This window comes from Balaenoptera physalus (genome assembly GCF_965194825.1).
Source record: "Balaenoptera physalus genome assembly, chromosome: 11".
Taxonomy (NCBI): Eukaryota; Metazoa; Chordata; class Mammalia; order Artiodactyla; family Balaenopteridae; genus Balaenoptera; species Balaenoptera physalus.
In genome coordinates this window covers 33,598,193-33,622,505 of record NC_138896.1, presented here as the reverse complement: position 1 = coordinate 33,622,505, position 24,313 = coordinate 33,598,193, and the positions used below count along the sequence as shown (strand labels likewise).

The 24,313-nt window shown below is 48.8% G+C and overlaps 2 protein-coding genes and 1 long non-coding RNA gene across 12 annotated transcripts in view; 1 reads left to right on the top strand and 2 right to left on the bottom strand.

Annotated features, from left to right (window-relative positions):
• The window catches only part of TAF8 (TATA-box binding protein associated factor 8), a 27,451-nt gene extending 6,589 nt beyond the window's left edge, over positions 1-20,862 (top strand). Inside the window, exons 6-9 of one of the 3 annotated variants that reach the window (XM_082414796.1) lie at positions 1,202-1,349; positions 2,797-2,939; positions 9,866-10,005; positions 10,767-14,012. In XM_082414796.1, the coding sequence (XP_082270922.1) occupies positions 1,202-1,349; positions 2,797-2,939; positions 9,866-10,005; positions 10,767-10,827 (492 nt within the window). In that variant the 3' untranslated portion in view covers positions 10,828-14,012. Of the gene's footprint in view, positions 1-1,201; positions 1,350-2,796; positions 2,940-9,865; positions 10,006-10,309; positions 14,013-19,036 lie in introns of those variants that run through there. The other 2 variants (XM_082414797.1, XM_082414798.1) reach the window with 2 other exon arrangements.
• On the bottom strand, positions 9,125-9,899 carry LOC309638626. The gene is made up of 2 exons (XR_014251220.1): positions 9,802-9,899; positions 9,125-9,715 (listed from the first exon to the last, which is right to left on the bottom strand). It is a non-coding gene; the product is annotated as an uncharacterized lncRNA (long non-coding RNA).
• LOC309638614 (uncharacterized protein C6orf132) overlaps positions 15,246-24,313 on the bottom strand; it is a 43,914-nt gene continuing 34,846 nt past the window's right edge. For 2 of the 8 annotated variants that reach the window (XM_082414774.1, XM_082414779.1), the window contains exon 6: positions 15,246-17,307. In XM_082414774.1, the coding sequence (XP_082270900.1) occupies positions 17,268-17,307 (40 nt within the window). In that variant the 3' untranslated portion in view covers positions 15,246-17,267. Of the gene's footprint in view, positions 17,308-17,340 lie in introns of those variants that run through there. The other 6 variants (XM_082414773.1, XM_082414778.1, XM_082414776.1 and 3 more) reach the window with 4 other exon arrangements.

Genomic DNA, 24,313 nt, shown 5'->3' with positions numbered 1-24,313 from the left:
TTCGTGGCGCCCCTTGGCTTGTAGATTCATCACTCCAGTCTTCCTCTTCACACGGCCCTCTCTCTGTATCTCCGTCTTCACGTGGCCATTTCTTATAAGGACACCAGTCATATCGGATTCTTACCACCCTACTCATATGACCTCATGTTAACTGATTACATCTTGCAATGACCCTATTTCCAAATGAGATCATATTCTGGGGTCCTGGGGGTTAGGCCTTCCACACGTCTTTTTTTTAGGGGGCTATAATTCAACCCACAGCAGTCTCTAACTCTTTTGTAGCATATCTCTGTCAGTACAGGATTAAGCACTTGCTTCAGTATTTGTTTGCTCATTTACGTGAATATTGTAATGTAACACAGTACTAAAACGATGTACATTGAAAGATCATCTGACCCTTATTAAAGGTTCAGGAAACTGGTGCTCCTTTTTAGTGGCAGCCACGTCATAGCCTCAGCTTTTGTATTTTTTGAAATCTTGGTTTAATACTTGGTGGAATACGAAGTAGGAGGTCTGGTTCTAAGTTCAGTTTATTTTGATACTTTAACAGCTCTCATAGTTGAAAAAGGTACAGTACAAAGATAGGTGGGATCTTAGGCTGCCCTTAATAAATCATAAAACTAATTTGTTTCATTCTCATCTACCAATTATTTGAAGACTTATGTTAAAATTTTCCTATTAAATTTCCAACTTTTTAAATGTCAAGCAATTGTCTTAAAAATAATTGTAAGATCTTGCATTTTCATGTTTTGAACCAGTGTATTCAGAATCCTGTTAAATTCTTCATCTTGGGAAGATTTTAAACATGTCAGAAAATTCTGTTGTCATGTTACACTGAGGGCCCCTGGGTGGTCTCCGGCAGGGCTTCCCTGGCAGGTGTGTGAGGGTGCAATTCCCACTCTCCCTTCAGGATGTGTCTCTTATGCCTGAGTCCAGCTGTCGCTGGAGCTAAATGAAGGCCCGGGATCAATCACGTAAATGTAAATGTCTGTATGTTTCTTAACTTTTAAGATTCAAAGTAAATGTTAATCATAGTTATATTGTTTCTTTCTGCCCTTCCACCGCCCTTGGGGATCTCTGCTCTCAGTGACGGTAGGGGTCATTTAAAGGATGGGAGGACAGAGCAACAGCAAGGCAGGAACCCGAGGAGAGCAGTGTAGTCATTGGTATTTCTCTAGTGTCTTTGCTGTTCTCCCTTTAGACGTACCGTGAGCCCGTGTCAGACTATCAGGTCCTGCGGGAGAAGGCCGCATCCCAGAGACGAGACGTGGAGCGGGCACTCACCCGTTTTATGGCCAAGACCGGCGAGACCCAGAGTCTTTTCAAAGATGACGTCAGCACGTTTCCCTGTGAGTGTCTTCCCTCTGTGGACCCTGGCTTGTCCTCTGAGATCATCGCCCCATCTTCCCTCTCTCTCAGTGTCGTTGGAAGAAACGAATAAGCTTTGTCCTTGTCTTGGGTGGAACTTGTTCTTCATTTCTGGCTCCTTTTTCTAGGTCTTAAGGGCCTGTCCCTAACTGATGACTCCAAAACAGTAATGGCCTCTGTTGGGATTGGGCACTTGAAGTGCATTGAGTTGAGGTTACCTCGAGGGTGACTGAGCCCCAGGCATCAGAGAGGCTCATTTAGCAGAAGGGGCAGCCCTGGTGGTAGAAGGACCCTGGTGTCAGGGGGCAGGGCAGTTAAAGAACCTCTGCCAGGCTTTGCCTTCACGACGTCCTCTCACAGGGCTACCATATAATTCCTCATCTCAGCACTATCATTTCATCATGTGACCAAGTTCCTTCCTCTCCACAGGCCTCAGTGTTTCCAAAGGGGAGTGAGGGAGATTGGTTTAGATGATTCATTCAGTCAGCAAGCTCCTGTTGGATTCTCGCTGTGTGCCTCGCCCCGGAACCACAGCAGCTAAGTTAATAAGTCCAGACACTGTGCTACTCACTTTCCCTCCGTTATCTCATGAACTCCTTGAGTGAGCCTCTGAGTTAGGAACTGTTACTTCCACCATTCCAGGAGCCAAGGCTTATAGAGAAGAGAAATGAAATAATTTGCCCAAGGTCACACGGAGAGTAGATAGCATTCAAACCCAGCTCTTTCTGTCTGCAGGACCCCACATCTGAGCCACGTTAAAAATAATCTTCGAGTGTCTCCTGATAATGACATTCTACCATGGAAGTATGCACAGAGACTTTCTTTCTATTTATTTATTTATTTATTTATTTATTTATTTATTTATTTATTTAACCAGTGATTTCTCCTACTCAGCCTCAGTGCTTTTTGGAGCAATTGGGTCACTCATTTACCTGAAGTGCCCTCTAGCTCAGTGGATATACTTCCATGCAGAGAGTTCTCAAGTCCGCCATCGGGACTTGAGTCCTTCAGGTAAAGGGATCCATATCCCTGCTCTAGTAATGAGGCTGGGGAGTTAACTGACCTTGGGTATAAGAACACTAAGCTGATGCTTTGCTAGGATTCAGCCCCAGTTCTCTCTGATTTTAGTGGTACTTGGTAAAAGTAGGCTGTGAAGTCACATTGCCTGAGTTCAAATCCCACTCCACCACTTCCGGTGTGCTTGAGGAGGTCACGTAACCTCTCCGGGCCTTAGGTTCCCCATCTGTAAAATGGGGTTGATAATTGTACTTACTTAATAGGGAGGAGGCGAGAATTAAAGATAACATGTAACGCCTGTAGGACACTGCCTGGCCTGTGGTAAGTGCTCGCGCGTGTTAGCCATCACTGTCATTCGGTGCTGCTCGCTGATCTGTCATAAGGCTCTCGGCCTCTCTTCCAATCCCCCAGTGATTGCTGCCAGGCCTTTCACCATCCCCTACCTGACCGCTCTTCTTCCGTCTGAGCTGGAGATGCAACAAATGGAGGAGACGGATTCCTCGGAGCAGGATGAGCAGACAGACACAGAGAACCTCCCTCTTCACATCAACACGGTGGGTCCTGCCTTCTGCCCGCTTCAGCATACCCCCGCCGTAGCCCGTGCTGCTCTCTGCCTATCACCCTGGGGATTGGACAGGACCTACCTCAGGTCTCTGGCCCCATGTTAGGGACTTGCATGATGGGCCCACGGTGATCCAGTTGCGACACGATCTCTAGCTCGAGGGATAAGTCTGTGTCCTGGGGATCCATTCATTCATTCAACAAATATTGAATGAGCACCTGCCAGAGTCAGGCAGGTACCAGGTGCTAGGGAATTAGCAGGAGGCAAAATAGACAAAATGTCCTGCCCTCATGCAGCTAAGGAAAAGTGAGAAATTAGGAGATGGGAGTAGGTATGGGCCTGGGGGATGTGGTATTAGATTGGGTGACTGAGACGGTGACAGGTGAGTAAAGACCTGAGGGGAACAAGGCTCGCACGTATCTGGGAGTAGAGCATTCCCCACAGAGGGAACAGCACATGCGAAGGCCCTGAGGTGGGCGCTGTAGTGCTGAGGAACGGCGAGGCCATCAGGGTGGCCAGGGTGGCATGAGCAAAAGTGGGGAGGACAGCAGGGGACGAGGTCAGAGAGCTCCTGGGAAAGTCAGGTCTTAACGGTACCTAAGCACTTGGGCTTTTTGTCAGTGTGATGGGAGCCCCTGGACGTGCTGAGCAGAGGAGGGTCTCAGGATCGGAGAGGTTGCTGGGTCGAGGGTGGACTACAGAGGGTGAGGGCAGAAGCAGACCGGTCGGGAGGCTGGTGCAAGAAGCTGAGAGATGGTGGTAGAGGTGAAGACACAGGTAGATTATTTGGTCAGATTCTAGATTATTTTCGGAGCAGAAGTGACTGATGGAGTGGATGTGAGAGAAAGAGAGTCAAAGATAAATGCAAGGGTTTTTTCCTGAACAGCAGGCAAGATGGAAGTGCCCTCAGCCAAGACAGGTGAGACAGTTGGGTGGAACAGGTGTAGGGGGGAAGCCAGGAGTAGAGGTTTACACGAGGTAAGTTTGAGGTGCTTATTAGACATACAGGTGGTGGGGTCAGGTAGGAAGGTGCATAGGCGTATTGGAGTTCAAGGAGCTCTTGGGCTCAGGAGATGCAAACCTGGGAGTCCTCGGCGTGTAGATAGTGTTTAAACCACAGACCAGGTGAGTGCCTAGTGGGTGAGTGAGGATAAAATAGAGAAGAGGTGCCAGGACTGAGCCCTGGGGCTCTGCGCTGTTCAGAGGGTGAGGATATGAGGAACCGGCCAAGGAGATGGAGAAGGCACAGCGGGAAAGGTGGCAGAACCGGGGTTGGGGGTGCGGGGGCGGGGGGCTGCGGCGTCCCGGAGGCCAAGGGAAGAAGGTGTTTCAGGGAGAAGAGAGTGATCAGCTGTGTCTGAAGCTGCAGTTAGTTCCAGTCATGTGAGGACTGAGATGTTGCCCGTTAGATTTGGCAACGGGAATGTAGTTTGTGACCTTGACAATGGCAATTTCAAGAAGAATGAGAGCAAGTGAATTCAAAGAGAAAGAGAAGAGAGGAACTGGAGTCGGTGAGTGTGGACTTGTGTTGTCCGTTACAGTGGCCAGTAGCCACTTGTGGCTGTTTAAGTCTAAATTGATGTAAATTAAATAAAACAAAAAAATTCAGTTCCTTGGTCACACCAGCCACATTTCAGTGGCCACCTGTGGCTCGTGGCTACCCTACTGGGCAGCGCAGATATGAACAGTTAAATCATCACAGAAAGTTCCATTAATGTAGACCATGGTTTCAAGGAATTCTGCTGTGAAGGGAAGGAGAGAAAATGGAGCGGTAACTAAAGGGGAAGAATTAAGGAGGTCAGAGAGGTGTTTTGTTTTTTATTTTTATTTTTAAATTTTATATATTGATTTTTTTTAGCCGCACCTTGCAGCTTGCGGGATCTTAGTTCCCCAACCAGGGATCGAACGTGGACCCCCCACGGTGGAAACGTGGAGTCCTAACCACCGGACCGCCAGGGATGGCCCTCATTTGTTTTTTAAGATAAAAGAAATAACAGGATGTTTGTATGCTGATGAAAATGATCTGGTAAAGTTGATGCAGGAGGGAAAGAAACATTTTGGAATGATGATCTTTGGTAAGGGAGAGGGCATGGGATCTAGTGCCCAAAAGGAGGGGTTAGCCTTATTGTGGACATTTCAGAGCCAGGATAGGAGATAAAACGTGTGGGCACAGAGACAAAGGTCGGCGGGGGGAGGTGTGCTCGTCGAAACTTGTGGGTGTTCTTTTCTGGTTACGATGTATTGTACTCGGCAAGTAAGAGGATAAGACCCACTCTTGTTCATGCATCAGGGGAGAAAGTGCCAAGTAGAGTCACAGGCCTGCTGAAGCTCTAATGCCTTTAAAGCTTACAGGACCCTAAGAGTCAGGTTACCACATTCATCCATCTTTTAAGGTTGGCCCTGGCTTTTAAGCAAGGGATGGCCCAGTGGTTGTAGCTGGACTGAGGGGTCCTCGTGTTCTCTGAGGTGTGAGGCCCCAGGATGCAGGTGGAGAGTGCCAGTGCTGACTCGAGTATTTGCTGAAGGTTTCCCTTGCCTGAACACACATTTCTTTAATGTTGAATTATTCCTTTCAGAATTAGGGCTGGGAGCCCATGGCTCTACATAGAGCAGAGGAGCTTTGTTATTCTACACTTCTGTTCTGGACTCAGTTAATTTGGTCTGAGATATGGTGATTGTGTCACGGACTAAGATGAGGTTCACCTTGTGAGAAGGCAGAGTCTTCTAAACAAACATCACCGTCCCTTTATAAGTACAAAGCAGCTAAAGGGCTTGCAGATGTGTTATCTAAAACTCCGGGTAATGTAATGACATAGGTGAGGTCATGGCGGTGAGTGAACCGAGGCTGAAAGGATGCCAGGAACTGCCTGAGGACTCCTGGATACCCAGAGGCCAAGCCAGACAGCAAAGAGTAGAAAGACCTGAGCCTTGGAGTCAGACTGACCTGGCCTCAGATCCAGACCAGGGTACTTTCCAGCTAAGTGACTTTGGCTGCATGACCCAGCATCTGAGTCTGTTTCCTCACAAATACAAATAGGAGTAGGAACACCTACCTCAAGGGGAAGTGAGGAGCCTGAGATAAAATGAGCTCATCCATATCAGGTGCCTGGCACATGGCAGCTCATGGCACCCACTGCCCCCCTGCCCCTGCTGTATGACCATGTGCTCTTCTGTACAAAATAAGTAAATAAAAAGACTTCAAGAAAAGGATTCCAGCAACAGTTTATGACAGTCAGTTGGGCTTGTTATTTCGTTGGACTGGCAAATACAATCATATGTTTAAGACTCAGAATGTACGGAAAGATGTATCGTGACAGTCTTTCACCTGTCCTTGTTCCCTGTCGTCCATTTTCCCTCCTCCGAAGCAACCAGTGTCACCAGTCTCTTGTGAATCCTTCTAGAGATGTTTTCTCGTTGTTATTTTAAGCACCAACAGTCCTTTCCCCTCGCTTGCTTTCTTTGTGGCGCTCTCGGTGGTCGTTGCTCGCTGTATGTGAGGAGCTGCCTCGTCCCTCCCATAGCTTCCTCCTGCTCCATTGTGTGGATTCAGCGAGCCAGTCCCCTGTGGATGTTTAGGTGGTTTTCTGTCTTTAGCATTTACAGACATTGTTACGGTAAGTTCAGTAACTGGTGTTTTAAATTGTTCTTTTATCTATCAAGGTCACAGCTGTCAAGGACTGTTGCTAGGTAGTTACTTTGTTTAACTTGGTTCTGGTTACTCCATCTAGGAACATGAAGGGGCTATTCATTTAATTAATTAATTTATTTATTTTTTGGCCACACTGCGCAGCATGCAGGATCTTAGTTCCCTGACCAAGGATCAAACCTGCGCCCCCGGCAGTGGAAACGCAGAGTTTTAACCACTGGACCGCCAGGGAAGTCCCAGGGCTATTCATTTTAAATTGGTGTATCAGAGGATTATTTTCTCATACATTTGAACTTCTGCAGGCAATCCCAGTGTCTCAGCTTTTACTCTTTTCTGAACATTGTACCATTCATTTACTCAGCAAGTATTTGTTTAGTACCTGGTAAGTACCGGATACTGTTGTGGGTGCTTGGGACACATCAGTGACCAGAACAAAGACAACAGCTGCATCTCGGGAGCCTGTGTGTTGGCAGTGGGGGAATGACCATAGACGTAATACGTAAATACATCATTATATAGTATGTTAAAGATGAAAGTGCTACGGGGGGGAAACTGAGTAGGGGAGGGTCCAGGGTAAAGGGTGGAGGTTTCAGTTTTAAATAGGGTGCTCGGGGTACACATCACAAGGTGACGTCTGAGCAGAGTCTTAAAGGAGGTGAGGGAGCGAGCCATGTGGATATCTGGGGAAGAGTGTCCTGGAAAGGGAACAGCCAGTGCAAAGGCCCTGGGGAATAGCACAAAGGAGAGTGGAGGTGTGACTGAGGAAGGTGGGGCCGGGGGAGGGGAGGGAGAGGTCAGATCAGGCGGGGCCTTGTGAGCAGTTTTAAGAACTGTCTTTTCATTGGATGAAGTGGGAGTCCTGGGAGGGTGTGGAGCAGAGGAGAGGCAGGTCTGAACTTCTCCAAGGAGCCCTGGCTGTGCTGGTGAGAATGGGGCAGGCAGAGGAGGGACTGTGGCGGGAGGCCAGTTAGGAGGCCGTTGTCCATCCGGGTAAGAGACACTAGTGGGTCGTACCAGGGGGGTCGCGGTAGAGATAGTGGAAGTGGTCAGATTCTGCCTGTATTTGGAAGATAACGCCAAGAAGTTTTCCCAGCAGATTGGCTGTGGGATGCCAGAGAAAGAAAGAAAGCAGGAGTGACTGCAGAGTTTTGGGCTTGGACAGCTGGGAGGACAGGACGGGAAGACAGTGGGAGAAGCTGTTTGTGCTCGGGGTTCAGTTTTAGGCATGTTGAATTCGAGATGCCTGCTTGACCGCCAGGTGGAGATGGCAGGTGGTTGAGCGACTGGCCGTGCAGGCCTGGAGGTCAAGGGAGAGGTGAGGGCTGGGGAGGTTCAAGTGGGGGATGCTGCCGTGGAAGTGGTGGTAGAAGCTGTGAGGCTGGATGCAGTCACCCAGGGCGCATGGGGTACATGAGGCGGGTGCATGAGGGGCGTGCACGCATGCCCTGAGTCTGGCCTTTCCAGGCCCAGGTCGCTCCTGACAGACCTTTCTACTCCCACCTTTTTTTTTACAAATCTCAGTCGTTTTAGTACTTTACTTCTTTTGTCTACTCCTCCTGTCCCTCCCCATCTCAAGGCTGCCTGTCCCCAAAGACAGCAAAGAAAGTGGCATTTCCAGAAGCTCTCCTTGGGAGAAGAGAATCCTGTTGTCCCATGACTCGTGCCCCAAGTCCTGGCCTCATGAGGCATAGCAAGCTGAGTGGGGGGAGCCTCCAGCAGTGATCCCAGGGCACCCCTGACTGGGTCCCCTCCACCCTAATCATCTCAGGAAACACTTAAGGCACAGTTGAACTTCCAGTAACTTTGAAGGTCGGGCGTTTCCTGTAGAGAGATGAGAGGAGGGAGGTAGGGGTGAGCTACTAAACCGAGCCATTAAGAACTTCAGAAAGGTCAGAGCGCAGTATCCAAGGCAGGTCTGGGTGTGGTCAGACATTGTGTCCGGCACCTAGTCTGACACGAGCCAGCCAGGCTGATCTTGGGGTACTCGCTTTCAAGGGAGCCTCCAGGAGGTCCAGAATGACTCTAGTGCCACCGGACTGGGTGTTGGAGAGGGAAGGCACAGGGGCCCTGAATGAACTGGGTCTCTGGGGAGAACAGGGCTGATGGACAGTGAGAGGGCACGCAGCCGAACCTCAGAGTCATGCTTTCTTCAGTGTCATTGAGCCCAGACTGGCGCCGCCGTCCTAGGCCAGTGGTCCCTATGGGAGACCCTGCCATCTGTCCACTGTCCCGCTGTCTTCTGACAGCATAATCTCCTGGTTAAGGTCAAGTCCTCTTTTGCCTCAAGTTACAGAACGGGAATCCCAGTGACAGAACCGTTGGCCTGTCACCAGGGGGCGCAGCCCAACCAGCTGCTTCTGGTCCCTTACAGCCCCTTGGGCCTGCGCTGCTTCGTGTGATTTTTACCCCCTTCGCCTGCAGCTTCTGCTCATTTTAAAGAACTTGGAAAATAGAAGAGAGTGTAAAAAAGGAAAGGAGAATCAATCACCCATATTTCCAGAAGCCGTTTGTAAAACTTCAACATATTACTGTTTTCTATGTCTACATCCCATTGTGATTTTTAAAAAATCTTTAACTGAGCTCATATTGAATATATTCAAACTTATAAGCTTTTCTCCAAAATCACTTTCCTCAAAAAACGAACAGCAAAAGGCCTGATCCACGGGCTGCTGACGGAGATTTTGGAGGATGCTCTGTGTTGGTGCCTGCATGTGCTGCTTTGCCTTCATGGGAGCTCTCGGGGCTTGAGCAGCGTCTGGCCTCTGCTGGGATATGTTGCAAGTACCAGATATTTGAGAATATGCAGGAAAATCGATTACGATTTACATGAGCTTTGGTCCAGGGGGTGCCCTATGCACATGATCTGTTTCAGTCCTGTACCTCTCAGTCCTGCAGGGCATCGGGAGCCACTTCTCTTTTTCTTTGTCTCCGCACAGGCTGGGCTTCCTCCCTGGAGCGTCTAAATTGTAGCCCCTGACTCTGCCCCTCCCAGCTCTCTGTTCCTTCTAACTCCTGTTCCTGCCTTCTGAAGAGGTTCAGGGTCTGGTGTTCTGTGCTCCACTGTGTCAAAGCTGGTGCTCTCGCCTTCCTCTGATAGCAGCCGCTGCCTGGCCTCCTTTCGTCTGGGGCAGAGAGAGGCACATTAGCCAAAAGGTGGTGCTTGGGCTTCTAATTTCTCAATGGAAGGGATGCTAACAGTAGTTCTTACCGTGGGCATGATCTCTTTCCTTATGCCATTTGGTATTTTGCTTTATTTCGGCTTTTGCTCAAAGGATGATTCTGGAGCTGAGAAGGAGAACACCTCTGTCCTGCAGCAGAACCCTTCCTTGTCGGGGAGCCGGAACGGGGAGGAGAACATCATCGATAACCCCTATCTGCGGCCTGTGAAGAAACCCAAGATCCGCAGGAAGAAGTGAGTTGGAGGCCAGGGTGCAGAGAGGCCTCCCTGGCCGACCGAGGTGGTCTTCTTTGCTCCTTGGCAGAAAAGAGAGGCTCACCAGTGGTTCTGAACCTTGGGGAGAGCTACTCTGGTGAGAGGGGAATATTTTCCCCTTTCCTCTCCGTCCTCATCTCCCGCATGTACCTTTTGTTGCATGGAGGTTGAGCATCCTGCAGCCCAGGGACCAACCCTCACAGCCCAGCAGTTGTTCCCCTGCAAGAAGGAGAGCAGCTGGGGCCCCCACCAGGCGGGCTCCATGGATTCCTCTTCTTTCTAGGTCCCTCTCGTGAGCTGAGAAGGAAGCCTGCCTTGTAGAGAGACGTGGATGCCACCCTCCTGGGGGAGTTAAAGCCACTCGAGGGAAGAAGAGGGTGGCTGCCTCGGGGTCGAGCTGAGGCTCTAGGGTGTGACCGGGCATGATTTTAATAGCAAACTCTCTATTAAGATTACCTGTTTTCACTGGATGTTTGGGTTGATGAAGATACGATGGTAACAATGAGGCTTTTTAAATCAACCGGGCCATACCGTGGGGCACAGGAGCAGCCAGTGACTTCGTTTATAATCATGGAACTTGATTCCTTGAAACCTGGGAGACCAGGGAAGGTGGCAGGAAAGAAAGGGCTCTTTGCCTACTTTGCTCACTGCCAGAAAGACTGTTTGCTTAGTTTGTGTTTCAGGATATCTTGACCCCTTTTATTGACTGACAATTTGTGGCACCTATTTTATCGTCCTAGAACCACCTTACTTCTCACCTCACCTGGGCTCCACGTGCCCTGTCGGGCTGATCGAAGGTGACTTTCCCTCCTTTAACATGTTGGAAACAGGAGGCCCACCCATCACAGCCTTGATCTGGGGCCGGCAGGAGTCAGGAGGCATAAGCAGATGCGTGTGGAGTAGAATGAAAGGCAGTACTGACTCTCATCAGCATCTGATGAAAGCTCCCTAAAGCAGGGCAGCGCCCTCTCCTGAGGGGTTTATCATTTACTGTCCCTCTGTGGAGCGTGTGCTTGGGAACAACCAAGTTCTGCCCCATCCTGGGAAAAGAGATTTTCTTTGACAAGAGCCTACATCAGTGGATATATTACGCTGTGATTTGATGGAGGAATCACTGGTTTTATGCAGTAGGAAAAGGATTTGCTGGGGGTGGGAGGTGGCGGGGATGAGATTTTGAAGGCCGGGCTTAGCCTTATGTTCTGAAAGCTGAGAAACCTGTTCGGTCTGCTGGAAGTTGGCGTGGATGGAAGGCCATGTGCCCACCTTATGGCCGAAGTGGGCCAAGAAGAGCCTGCAGGTCTGAATCTGTCCACCCTCTTTGCCTCTTTATCCTTGATGTCACCTACAAACCAAAAAAGAAAGATGCTGGGCAAGCTGATACCTTTTGACTGTTCTCCAAAGGAAGAGGTTTTAAAACCAAGTTGGAGGAAGAGAAATGCCAGTGACACCTGGAGGTTAACACAGGGTAAGGGAGGAGATCCTGGGTTAGTGTCCTAAGGTCCATGCTGAGCTCTCCTGATACTCGGCTTCCACAGTCATCTCTTAACCTTCTGTCCTCTTGGTGAATTTGAAAACTCGAAAAACCTGGTGACTTGACAGCAGGCTCCATGTTCCTCTGGCCTCACTGTTCTCTAAGCATTTCATCCCGCTGGCTGGAAGGAAAGTGCTGCTCGTCAGCAACTGAAGAGAGGATACTGAGTGAGAAAATCGGATTCCCCAGCTCTGGACCAAATAAGAGTTTTTCCGGTTTGTAGTGACCTGAAACTCTTCCAGTTGAAAGTAGTCAGATCGGGCCTGTGCTGACCCCCTCTGAACTTGCCATTTGGCTCTTGGTGGTTCTTGGCCTGTTAAGTTTAAATATAGTTCCAGGTTTGAGCCATGGCAGATGCAGGGCTGAAACTTTCCCGGCTTGCTGTTCTCACCCACTTCCGGGAGCAGTCATCCCAGCAATTCCTCCTGCTACTATCCCAAACAAGCACCTGTTGAGTGCTGTAACACTAAGGGATGAGGTGGGATTTGGAAAAGAATTGCCCTTTCTGCTGTTGAGATTTCAGAGGCCTTGCTGCTGTAATTCTGTTCTGCATGAGACACTGGGAGATGGTCGGACAACCTGAAACATTGACCTGACTATCGTGTAAAAACTGTGCATAATCCTCAATGGATATTTATAAGTTTTTATTTTTTATAACTTTGGGGGAATCATGGAGGGAAAAAGTAGTCAACAGAGCCAGATTAAGCATGTGATTTATGAGCTCTTAATAAAAGGTCATAATAAAAACTTTGTAAATGAAACAGAATTATAAGCTTTGAACTTAATTTGTATGCAAATGTTATAGCAGTGAGTAAAGCTGTATACCAATAAGTAAGGCTTAGCCCTTATGTTGGACAGAGTACCCTTTTTCAACTGTCTAAAACTTTTTTTATTTGGGAAGTCTGCAAACACAAAACTAGAGAGGAAAGTATATATACTTTCCCTATGTATTCTTCACCCAACTTCAACACTTATCAACATCTTTTGTTTCATCTATTTCTTCTACTTTTTTTCTTTTATTTTTTATTCCTAGAGTATATTTTAAAACAAATCTAAGAGCTATGTCATGTAATCTGTAAGTATGTTGTTATGCATCTGATAGACTTTTTAAAGTTTTTTTTGAGGTAATTATAGATTGAGGATGTTGAAAAAAAAAAAAATATGTTCAGGGAGGTCCCATGTACCCTTCACCAGTTCCTTCATTGGTAGCATCTTGAATAACTGTAGTATAATATGAAAGCCAGGAAAACGACATTGGTACAATCCACAGGGCTTATTCAGATTCCACCATTTCGTGTGTGTGTGTGTGTGTAGTTCTATGCAATTTTGTCATGTGTAGATTCACAATCAAGATATAGAACATTGTGAGGGGGAGGGATAAATTGGGAGATTGAGACATATACACACTATACTGTATATAAAATAGGTAACTAATAAAGGCCTACTGTATAGCACAGGGAACTCTACTCATTACTCTGTAATGACCTATATGGAAAAGAATCTAAAAAAGAGTGCATATATGTATATGTATAACTGATTCACTTTACAGAAGAAACTAACACAACATTGTAGGGACTTCCCTGGTGGTCCAGTGGTTAAGAATCCGCCTTCCAATGCAGGGGATGCGGGTTTGATCCCTGGTCGGGGAACTAGGATCACACATGCTGCAGGGCAACTAAGCCCGCGCGCCACAACTACTGAGCTCGCATGCCTCAATGAGAGAGCCTGCGTGCCGCAAACTACAGAGCCCATGAGCCCTGGAGCCTGCACACCACAACTAGAGAGAAGCCTGCACACCACGACGAAGAGCCCACACCGCAATGAAAGATCCCATGTGCTGCAACTAAGACCCGACGCAGTCAAAAAAACAAAGAAAATATTTTTAAAAAAGAACAATGTAGCAGATAAAATAAACTTATTTAAAAAAACAAACAACATTGTAAATCAACTATACTCCAATAAAAATTAAAATATATATAGAACATTTCCATAACCACAAGGTTCCTTCATGCTGTCTCCTTATAACCACATCCACCTCTCACCTCTTCCCCATCCCTACCCCCGGCAGCCACTGCTCTGTTCTCCATCTCTATAATTTTATTTAAAAAATATATAAATGGAATCAAAGTTTGTGACCTTTTGAAGTTGGCTTTTTTCACTTAGCATAAGCGAGTGAGAGCCATCCAGGTGGTTGTGTGTGTCAGTAGTTCCTTTCTTTTTATTGCTGAGTAGTATCCCAGGTATGGATGTACCATGTCTGTTGAACCATTCATACAAGGAGGGACATCTAGGCTGTTTCCAGTTTGGGGCTATTAAGAGTAAAGCAGCTATAGACATCTGTGTATAGGTTTTTATGTAAACATAAGTTTTCATTTCTCTGGAATAAATGCCCAAGAATGCAACTGCTGGGTCCTGTGGTAACTGTATGTTTCATTTTAAAAGAAACTGAAACTCTTTTCCAGAGTGGCTGTATCATTTTGCGTTCCTGCCAGCAGTGTACGAGTGAGCCAGTTTCTCCACATCTTCGCCAGCATTTGGTGTTACCGTTTTTTTAAATTTTAGCCATGCTGATAGGTGTGCGGTAATACTCACTGTGATCTTAATTTGCGTTTCCCTAGTGGCTAGATGTTAAACATCTTTTTTTCTTTTTTTTTTTTTTTTTGGCTGTGTTGGGTTTTTGTTGGGCTTTCTCTAATTGCAGCGAGCGGGGGCTACTCTCCCATGAGGTGCGTGGGCTTCTCATTGTAGTGGCTTCTCATTGTGGTGGCTTCTCGTTGCGGAGCATGGGCCCTAGAGCACACAGGCTTCAGTAGTTGTGGTGCACGGGCTTAGCTGCTCTGCAGCATGTGGGATCTTCCCCAGCCAGGGATGGAACCCATGTCCATTGCACTGGCAGGCAAATTCTTAACCATTGCGCCACCAGTGAAGTCCCTAGATGTTGAACTTCTTTTCATGTGCTTTTTTGCTGTCTGTGTATCCTCTTTGGTTAATTATCCATTTAAATCTTTTGTCCATTTTCTAACTGGATTGCTTCTTTGTTTTTAGATTTCTTTATATATTCTAGATACAAGAACTTTGTCAGACATGTGGTTTGCAAATACTTTCTCTACAAGCTGGTCTTTTCATTATCTTCACAGGGATCTTTTGCAGAGCAGTAGTTTCTAATTTTGATGAAATCCAATTTATTTTTTCTTTTATGGATTGTGTTTTTGGGTTGAGCCCTACGTCCTGCAGATCTTTTTCTGTATTTTTTCTAATATTTTTATAGATGTATGTTTTATGTTTTAGGCCTTGATCTATTTTGAGTACTTTTTTTTTAAGGTTTTTGGGGTTTTTTTGTTTGGTTTGGTTTTTTTTGGCCGAGCTGCTTGAGGGATCTTAGTTCCCTGACCAGGGATCAAACCCGGGCCCCTGCAGTGGAAGCATGGAGTCCAGGACCACCAGGGAATTCCCTTGAGTACATTTTTTTATAAGGTTGGGGTTTAGGTTGAGTTCACTATTTTGCCTGAGGATGTCGAATTGATCCAGCACCCTTGATCAATAGTTACCCTTCTTCCATTGAACGGATGTTTGTACCTTTGTCAAAAATTAGGTTTTTGTATGGAGGGCATATTTGTGTGGGTTGATTAAGACTTTCTTTTTTTAACATAATCACCATATCAATATCACACTTAACAAATGAACAGTGTTTTGTTTTTTTTTAATTCAGAGAGCTCAGCTTATTTATTTATTTATTTATTTTTTATTTTTGGCTGTGTTGGGTCTTCGTTTCTGCGTGAGGGCTTTCTCTAGTTGTGGCAAGCGGGGGCCACTCTTCATCGTGGTGCGCGGGCCTCTCACTATCGCGGCCTCTCTTGTTGCGGAGCACAAGCTCCAGACGCGCAGGCTCAGTAGTTGTGGCTCACGGGCCTAGTTGCTCCGCGGCATGTGGGATCTTCCCAGACCAGGGCTTGAACCCGTGTCCCCTGCATTAGCAGGCAGATTCTCAACCACTGCGCCACCAGGGAAGCCCCTGAACAGTGATTTTATAACATCCCCTAGTATCCAGTTCATATTCGGATTTTTCCAGTTGTCTCAAAGATGTTTTTATTTTTTAATAATTGGCTGGTTTGAATCAGGATTAAAGTAAGATCCACACATTGCACTGGGTTTTCACATCTCCTAAGTGTACAGCAGTCCCTCCCAGCTCCGGCATGGGGATGAGGATGCCCCTTTCCTTTGTTTCTAACCACGAGGCGGTTAAAAGGTGATGAGTGCATTTAACTGAAACACCAGTAACAAAGTGGCCTGGCTTTGGGGGCAGGGGGCCGGGGGTGGGGGGACAAGTGTAAAAGGAACTGGCTTTCCTGGGCTTTGTTTTTGTGGAATCCTGAAGTCGCTCAACTTAGAGGCATGTGGTTCAATAAAACAGGACTCGGTGACATTTGTACTTATGGCCCGACCACAGCCTACCAGCTGTTGAGATCTAGGGCAAATCCTTAAGCGTCCAAACCAGTTTCCATAAAATGAATAGTGATGATACCTCATCAGGAGGATTTAATGAGAACGTCTGTACCTGTGCCTTATAAACAACAACGTTATTCCATTGCCAGACTTCTCTTTTTTCTTTTGTGTTGTTTTTAAAATTATACACAAGCTAATACTAATTGAGAACTTAACCCATGCCAGTCACTGTTCTAAGTGTCTTACACATACTGACTCATTTAATCCTCACAATTACCTCAATGTTCTTACTGTCCCCACTTGCAGTTGAGGACCTGGAGACCCAGGCGTTCAGAAACACCTCAGTCCGCTTGGCTGCTGAGGAGCAGAGCTGCGGTCCTGCCCCCAGGCATCCTGCTCAAGTCCATGCTTTTTACCTGTCACACTCTTGCTTCGAGACCGCATGATTCTGTTCCTCAAAGGCATTGACACTACTGTGTGCAGAGTGGCTTCCACCGCACACCCACACGGTCTCTGGGAAGGGAGGTAGAAAAGGAACCAGTTACGGAGAGCGTGACGGTGAGGCTGCTAATCACTGTTATTCATTCCTTGAAGAGTTTTGCGTGGTGTATGAATAATGACTCTGTAACAATGGCTCGTCTTCCTATAAGCTCCGCCTTTGTCCCCCGACCCCCAGCCCCGCACTAGGACTTGTAGTTCATCCCTACTGCTCTCCACGCGACTTCCAAACTGCCCAACCCGGCTTTCCAGGTCCTCTGCCAATTCACCATTTCTTTTGGATAACTCATATATCTTTCCTTCATCTGACAAGTATGGATCTAGTGCCTTCTATGTATGTCAGGAACTGTGCCAAGCTCTAAGGATACCATAGTGAACGAGACAGACATGGCCCCTGCCCCCAGGGAATCCATTCTGGTGGGAAGACATACAGAGAAAACAAAGACCAAAATCATCAGACTGTGAAGCGCTAAGAAGGACAGAAACAGAGGTCTTTATGCCTTGAGGGGAGGTGGCGTCCTCATCACCACTGCCTCCTGTGCCTTCATTTGTGCTCTTCCTCCCCATCGCCTCCTAAAATCTTGCCTGTCCTTCCAGCCTCTACATCCTCTCTCCAGATGACCTCAATCCCTCCCTTCTTCATTCACTCATTCGACAAATACTTATTGAGCTACTGTGCGCAGGCGCCGAGTCAGACGTTGGGATGCAGCAGAGGATAACTAAGCCACTGTATTCTCTGACCTTCTGGTCTATCTGGGGGCCAGACAGCTCACAAACCATAGGCATGTAATGGGTGGTGAATTGGGGGCCTGAAAGAAAAGCCACAGTATATTCAAGCTGGGTAATTTGAGGAAAGTTTAATAAAGGGATCACCTCCAAAGGTGTGGGCAAGGTATAGGGGAGCACAGCATAGGTACCAGACCTGGGTGAGTGACAGGGAGGGGAGGGAGCAGTTACTAGAACCTGGAGAGAAGCCGAGGTGAGACCCTTCTGCTAAGAGCTGAGGCTGTGGCCGTTGAGGGGCCAGTGGGCGGCAGCCACCCTGCAAGGAGAGAGCCGGTCCAGGGATTAATGGCCTGGCCTCCTGCCCCCTCCCACCTTCCGGGATCCTGCCTGTTCTCTGCTGAACGGAAGCCAGAGGGTGTGTGGGGCCTGTCCCTGCAGGCAGAGCGGCCAGCCTCCCAGGGCCCTGTGCAGGGTGGAGAAGTGGTGAGCGAACGGATCTGGAGGGGCAGGTGAAAGGGGCTGGGTACTGAAAGGGTGCCATTTTAGAAAGGGTGGGGAAGGAGAGCTGTTGGAGCAGGGCCCCGCGTGCATCGATGGGACCAGCTGCATGGAAAAGCATTCCAGGGAGAGGGAAGAGCCAGCACAGGAGCTCTGAGGCAGGGTGTGGGCTCCTCGACCCCGGAGAGCGGTGGGAGAGGGGGCCGGGGAGGAGCAGGGCCCAGTTGGTGCAGAGCCTCCCGGGCCTGAGTCAGGGCTCTAGGTGCTATTCAGAGAGAGATGGGTAGCCAGGGAGTGACAGCAGTTGACTTAGCTTATCAAAGGGTCATTCGGGCTCCTGGGTGGCATTCTGGCCGGAGGGACATGAGAGACACCATTTCTCTTCAGTAATTTTCACGTAGTCTGGCACTTAGCAAACATGATGGAACTGGGGGGAAGTGAGTTTCCTTCTCTCCCCTCAGGAGAGCCAACAAGGCCGAGAGTGACTACTCCCTGCAGACTGAGCCCTGTATCGGTACCAAGGGGAGAGGAGGAAACACAAACACACGGATAACTCCCTCCCCCTGGGGTGTTCGCACTGTAGTCAGGGAGACAAACACTGGAACCTGTTGAACACCACTTACCAAGACAGAGGAACCACTGTCAACAGAGGGTCAGAGTTGAGGACTTGAGGACTTGAAGGATAGAGGCTATGCTGAGGTCTGAATGGGGGGTGGTGAGCAAGTGAAACTTCTGAAAGAGGTGAGTGAGGACAGGGGAGGGCGGAGATGGCTTGAGGGAAGGTGGGAGGGCAGGTGACCAGCGGCTGCCCCAGCACAGCCCCTGAGGCCCCTGTGCCCTCCTGTTGTGGTCTTCTCTTGTGAGGCTACTTTGGTGTCAGCGGTCACCAGCCTTCTCCTTGTAAAGCTGGCGGAAGTCCCCTCCGTGGCATTGGCCCTCAGTTTGAACCCCCTCTGGGCAGGTTGGGTTTTGGAGTGCGTCTGCCGGCTCTGTACCAGGGTTGCCCCAGGAAAGGGGTCATTTGAATTGGTGGGGTCCAGGGCTGGAAGGGGCCCTGCCCCAGCTCCTTTACCCAGGCGAGTTGCTGATGATGTGAGAAGCTTTTAAATAGAAGGGCCGGGATCCTCAGAGGCTCTTAGAAGTGTTTGTACGGGGACAGGAGGAATGACCTGAGCCTTGTCAGTTATTTGTCATCACGAAAGAACCCTGGGGCCCCAAATTTTAATGGTATTTCTTTGGGATTTTGTTAGGCATTCATTTATGAATTTTCTTCAGCCACTGATAGTGGGTCTGTCATTCTTCTGTTTTACTCAGGCTCTTACTGAAACAAGTTTCTGATTCTCTGAGCATCACCTGACAGTGCCTGGGTACAAGTGGGCAGCAGCTGGCCTGAGGGTAAAGATTTCCCATGGCACTCTCACTCCTGGAATCCAGTTCAAGGTATTTTCTTCCTCTTGGAGCAGGGGGCTCACCGTCATCTCCATTTTATTACTTTTTTTTTTCTACTTTACTAAAAAGTTATTTAATTTTGAATAGATAATATATGTACACAGTATAACATTTAAAAAACAGAAAAATATATAAGTAATAACTAAGCATCCCCCTCCTCCCCTCTCTCCCAGACTCTCAGTTCTCTTCATTGGAGGCCTCCAGTATGTTGATATTGATATTATCTTATGTATTTTTCCAGAAATAGTCTATACATTAAACACAAATGCCCGTATATACTTTCTTCCATTTTTATATAATGGTAGATACTATCCATGTTTAACTATCCATGTATAAACTATCCATGTTTTTTTATTTCCCACTTCTCAGAGTATATTTGGTGATAGTTCCACGCTAATAATAAAAACAAACACACTTCTTCTTTCTGTTTTTTGGCTGCATCGTGTCCCATTGTATGGCTTTACTGTAGCTTATTTATTTAACCTGCTCCCAGTGGATGGACACTTAGGTAGTTTCCAGCCTTCTGTTCTTTCAAGTGTCGATGCGATGAGTGGTTTTGTGCCTCTGTGATTTCACTGCATGTGCCTACTAACTGGACAGATGTGCAAGTAGGAGGTGTGCCTTCCAGAGCCTCTTTCCACCCCCATGCTGAGACATCTCTGACCACCTTCACCAAAGCCTGCTCCCTAGTAGTCATCACGCTGGGAGTCCTTCAAAGTAAAAGCAGCTGAGGGACCAGGCTTTAAAGCCAGATTACAGGGTTTCTCAACCTCAGTACTACTGACATTTTGGGCTGGCTTTGCTTGTTGTAGGACATTTGGTAGTAATTGTGACCTCCACCTGCTAAATGCCCTTAGGAGCCCCCAGGTCTGACAAAAAAATGTCTCCAGACATTGCCAAAGGTCCCCACCTCCATAAGAACCACTGAGTTAAAATTAGGCACCAGGGCTGCGTGTTGAGACACCAGTGAGAGGCCTGTGGAAAAGAATTGGGAATAGTAGAGATTATTTTTCCCTCTCAAATCAGAATATATCTTCTTCAACTGTTTCCTTTGCTTAATTTCTTCGCGACTAGACCACAGGAATGTTCTAGAAGACAGTGTGTGTAACACTTCAGAGCTTGCATAGGAATCCTGGCTGTGCAGCTTGCTAGCTCTGTGACCTTGGGCAAGTTACTTAGCCTTTCCCTCTGTTTTCTCATCCATAAACTGGGGATAATAAAAATACCTACATCCTGGGGATGTTGGGAGGGTTCCTTGAAATAATATGAGTAAATGCTCAGAACAGTGCCTGGTACATAACAAGCTGTGGCAGGATAGGTTCCCGGGAGACTGAGATTTGTGTGCAGGACGTGTGTGGGGAGAGCCTTCAGGATGCACACCTGCGGGGTAAGGAGGGGAGGCGGCAGGACAGAGGGAGAAGCTGGGCCGCCCTGGGGAGCCCTGGAGCTATGAGGCATCTTCAGAGTTGTCCTGAGTTGGAAGAAGGGACCGTCAGTGACTGTGGGCCACCCCCAGGGATCAGGCATGACCTTGGGTGAGCTGGCTCTCTTGTGGAAAGAGCAGCTGCATGGGGGGTGGTGGTGTGATTGGGAGATTGGGATCGACGTATATACACTAATATGTATAAAATGGATAACTAATAAGAACCTGCTGTATAAAAAAATAAATAAAATTAAAAAAAAAAAAAAAAGCAGTTGCATGGAAAGGACAGTCCAGGAAAGGACCCAGCTGAGCGCAGTCAGCCGCTGGGGGAGCCACAGCTTTGGTCCTGAAAAGGGAGGGGTGTCAGGGCGGCAGCACGGCATCCGCGGTGTGAGTGCTCATTGGCCAGTATTATGAGGCTAGATTTCAATAGAAGCAATAGTGCTTCTACACTGTGGACACCAGGAATGACTGCCAGCCTAACAGCGCCCCGTGCCTCCTTTCAGTACCCTGCTTAGCCCTACCCTGCTCTCTCCTCTTACTGCCCTCGCAGGAGAGGGGCTCATACCCACCCCAGCCACAGTGCCCTTGAGGCAGAGGGCAGAGCAGCCCGTGCTGGTTGGCTCTTCCCCATTCTCCAGCTCTGTGGCCTAGGCCAGGTCGCTTGGCCTGTCGGGAATTTAGCTTCTTCACTGGTACCTGGATGCTGCCTGCCCAGAGAGGGGTGGGATGATTAAATGGGATACTGCACAGCAGCAGTTCTCAAAGTTCGGTCCTTGAGTCATCAGGACTGGCAGCCGCATCTGGGGACTTGTTAGAAATGTGAATTCTCAGGACCCACTGCAAACTCATTGAATCAGGAGCTCTGGGAACGAGACCCAGGGATCTGTGTTTTCACGAAAGTCCTCCAGTGTTTCTGATGCACGGTCTATTCTGAGAAATACTGGCAGACGGGGCAGCACTTAGCTCCGTGCCAGGATCCTAAGGGGACCCCTGTCAACCTCAGCGGAATCTAAACCTGAACTCCATCTCCTGGGCTTGAGGTCAGGCACCTGTGAGTAGAGTGCCACCTGCTGGTTACAACCTGCCTTGCATGCACTCACGAGATTCACACAAGGGATTCAGGCTAGACCCATGGGGCAAGGACAGCAGTGCTCGACACAAAGGCAAGTGACACAGACGTCCTTTCCTCACTCTCTTCCACTCTCCCTGGAGAAATCAGGTTAAAGTGAATGTCAAGAGCAGCTTTAAATGGCCAAGAGGTCACCAAAGATATCAGCAGTGTGTGTGTTTGTGTCAGCAATAACAGGTACCCTTTCCCAAGGGTTTGTCAGAGACTGTAGGAGAAACAGGCAAACAGACGGCAGCCCTCCTTCCTCTGCACGCTTGTGCATGCACTCCCTCCGGGGTCACAGGGCTGAGGGCAGCCTTGATGACCTGGTCACAGGCCAGCAAGGAGGGCCAACCACAGTGCTGAGCCAACAAACGGTGTGTCCCATGTGGTCACCTGCTCTGTTTGACCACCCGGCTCCCCTGGGTGGGAGAACTTTGAATTCTCCTGCTTTATATTCCAGTTACGTGTGTGTGTGTGTGTGTGTGTGTGTGTGTGTGTGTGTGTGTGTCTCCTGCACTTGACTGTGAGCCTCTTGCCTGCCTCCTGGCCTTGTACTGGGTGTGCCCCACCTCACCGAACTGTGGGATTGAATTGATAGAGGTTTGTGCTACCTCAGGTATTTGGAACAAATGCTGGAAAGTTTTGAGCCAAAGGGCAGGAAGATCACAGCTAGGGTAGGAAAGAGAGAGACAGAGAGAGAGGAAGCAGGAGACTACCAAACCCTCTTTGAGTGGCTCAGAAAACAAATGACAGTGACAAGAAGTAGCAGGAGATAGACCACTGCTGTGAGGAAATCTTAAAGGAGACCGGAGGCTCAGTCTGTAGAAGACAAGATTGAAGAAATACAGTTTTCAGGAATGAGAAGGGAGCATCCCGCAGTTGGGGTGCCTGTGGCATCCCACCCCTGAGAGCAGCACTGGACACGTGATCCCTAAAGTGGGAGAAATGGAAAACAGCAAGTCTGCTGGGTCCCCACTCTGTGCATAGATCCCTCCTAGGCTCTGAGAACCCTGTGCAGGGAGCTCGCTGTTTAACAACAACAAAAAAAAAACCAGGGACTTCCCTGGTGGCGCAGTGGTTAAGAATCCACCTGCCAATGCAGGGGACATGGGTTCGAGCCCTGGTCCAGGAAGATCCCACATGCCGCGGAGCAACTAAGCCCGTGCACCACAACTACTGAGCCTGAGCCTGCACTGTAGAGCCCATGAGCCACAACTACTGAGCCCGTGTGCCACTACTACTGAAGCCTGCGCGCCTAGAGCCTGTGCTCCGCAACAAGAGAAGCCACCGCAATGAGAAGCCAGCACACCACAACGAAGAGTAGCCCCCGCTCTCCAAAACTAGAGAAAGCCCGTGGGCAGCAACAAAGACCCAATGCAGCCAAAAAAAATAATTAATTTTTAAAACCCCTAGAACCATAAGGCTTTCTCCTGAGGGAGGGCTCTCCAGGTGGGCGGGACAGTGAACAAGTTGGTCCTGACTGGCTTCTGCCACCCTGGCCCCCAGCGGTGCTGTTCCTTCTCGTTGTGTGATCCATGTTTGGCAGAAACATTTCCAGTGGCCCCAGTAGCACAGGAACAGGCTGGAGAGCCCAAGCAGGGTGCTGAGGATGGAAGGAGATCAGAAGAGGAGCAAATGTGGAGTGCAGGTCGCTGGGCTGCCCGGCACTGGCAGCTCCAGGTGGCACAGGGGGCAGTGGACCTAACCTGATGATACGAGGGCTGCCCGAGGCCCCCAGGCCTCATCCTATAAGGACCAGATGGGCCGCACCTAGTATCATCACTGCCCAGCTCCTTGTGTCTCCCCTTATTATCTTTTTTTGGCCGCACCGAATGGCTTGTGGGATCTTAGTTCCCCGACCAGGGATTGAACCCGGGTCTATGCCAGTGATAGCACCGAGTCCAAACCACTGGACCGCCAGGGAAGTCCCTCGTGTCTCCCCTTAGAGGGCATCGAGTCTCAGCCCATCAGGCAGGAGCCTCTTCAAGGCATCTTGACGCCTTTATGATGAAATGCAAGAGGCCCATCCCTAATACCATAACTCTGTGTCACACAGGAACCTCAGCGTTAGGTTAGGTCACACACATCTAGAAACAAGAGGGTTATGTGGTCACGCGTCCAAGGGAGACATGGCCTTTGCCCTCAAGGAACTTAAATAGTGCGTGACAGCATTTGATTAAATACTAACAGGTGGTCATTCAGCAGACACATATTAGTACCTGCTGGTGCCAGGAGCAGCACTAGATGCTGGGGATACTGGGATGAATAAGACAGGCAGCCCATGAGTTGTGGAGCATACAAGCTGCTGGGGGAGGGAGATGGGGAGCAAGTAACACCATGCGAGGGGGACTGGGGGCCTTTAACAGGAGCTGATGTGGCAGAGGGGGTGAGGGATGTCCGGCTGGGCCTGAAGGATGAGGAAGAGCCAGCCAAGGTAAGTGGCTGCAGCGGTGTGGAGGAGGGAGGGGTCTTCAAGCAGCGCAGGGCTGGGGCGGGCTTCCCGCAGGAGCTGATTTGTGCTGGGCTTGAAGAGCGAGTCAGCCTTGAGGAAGCAGAGGGGGCAGAGTAGTGAGGCCATCAGTCTGGCTGCTCTGGCCTCAGGATC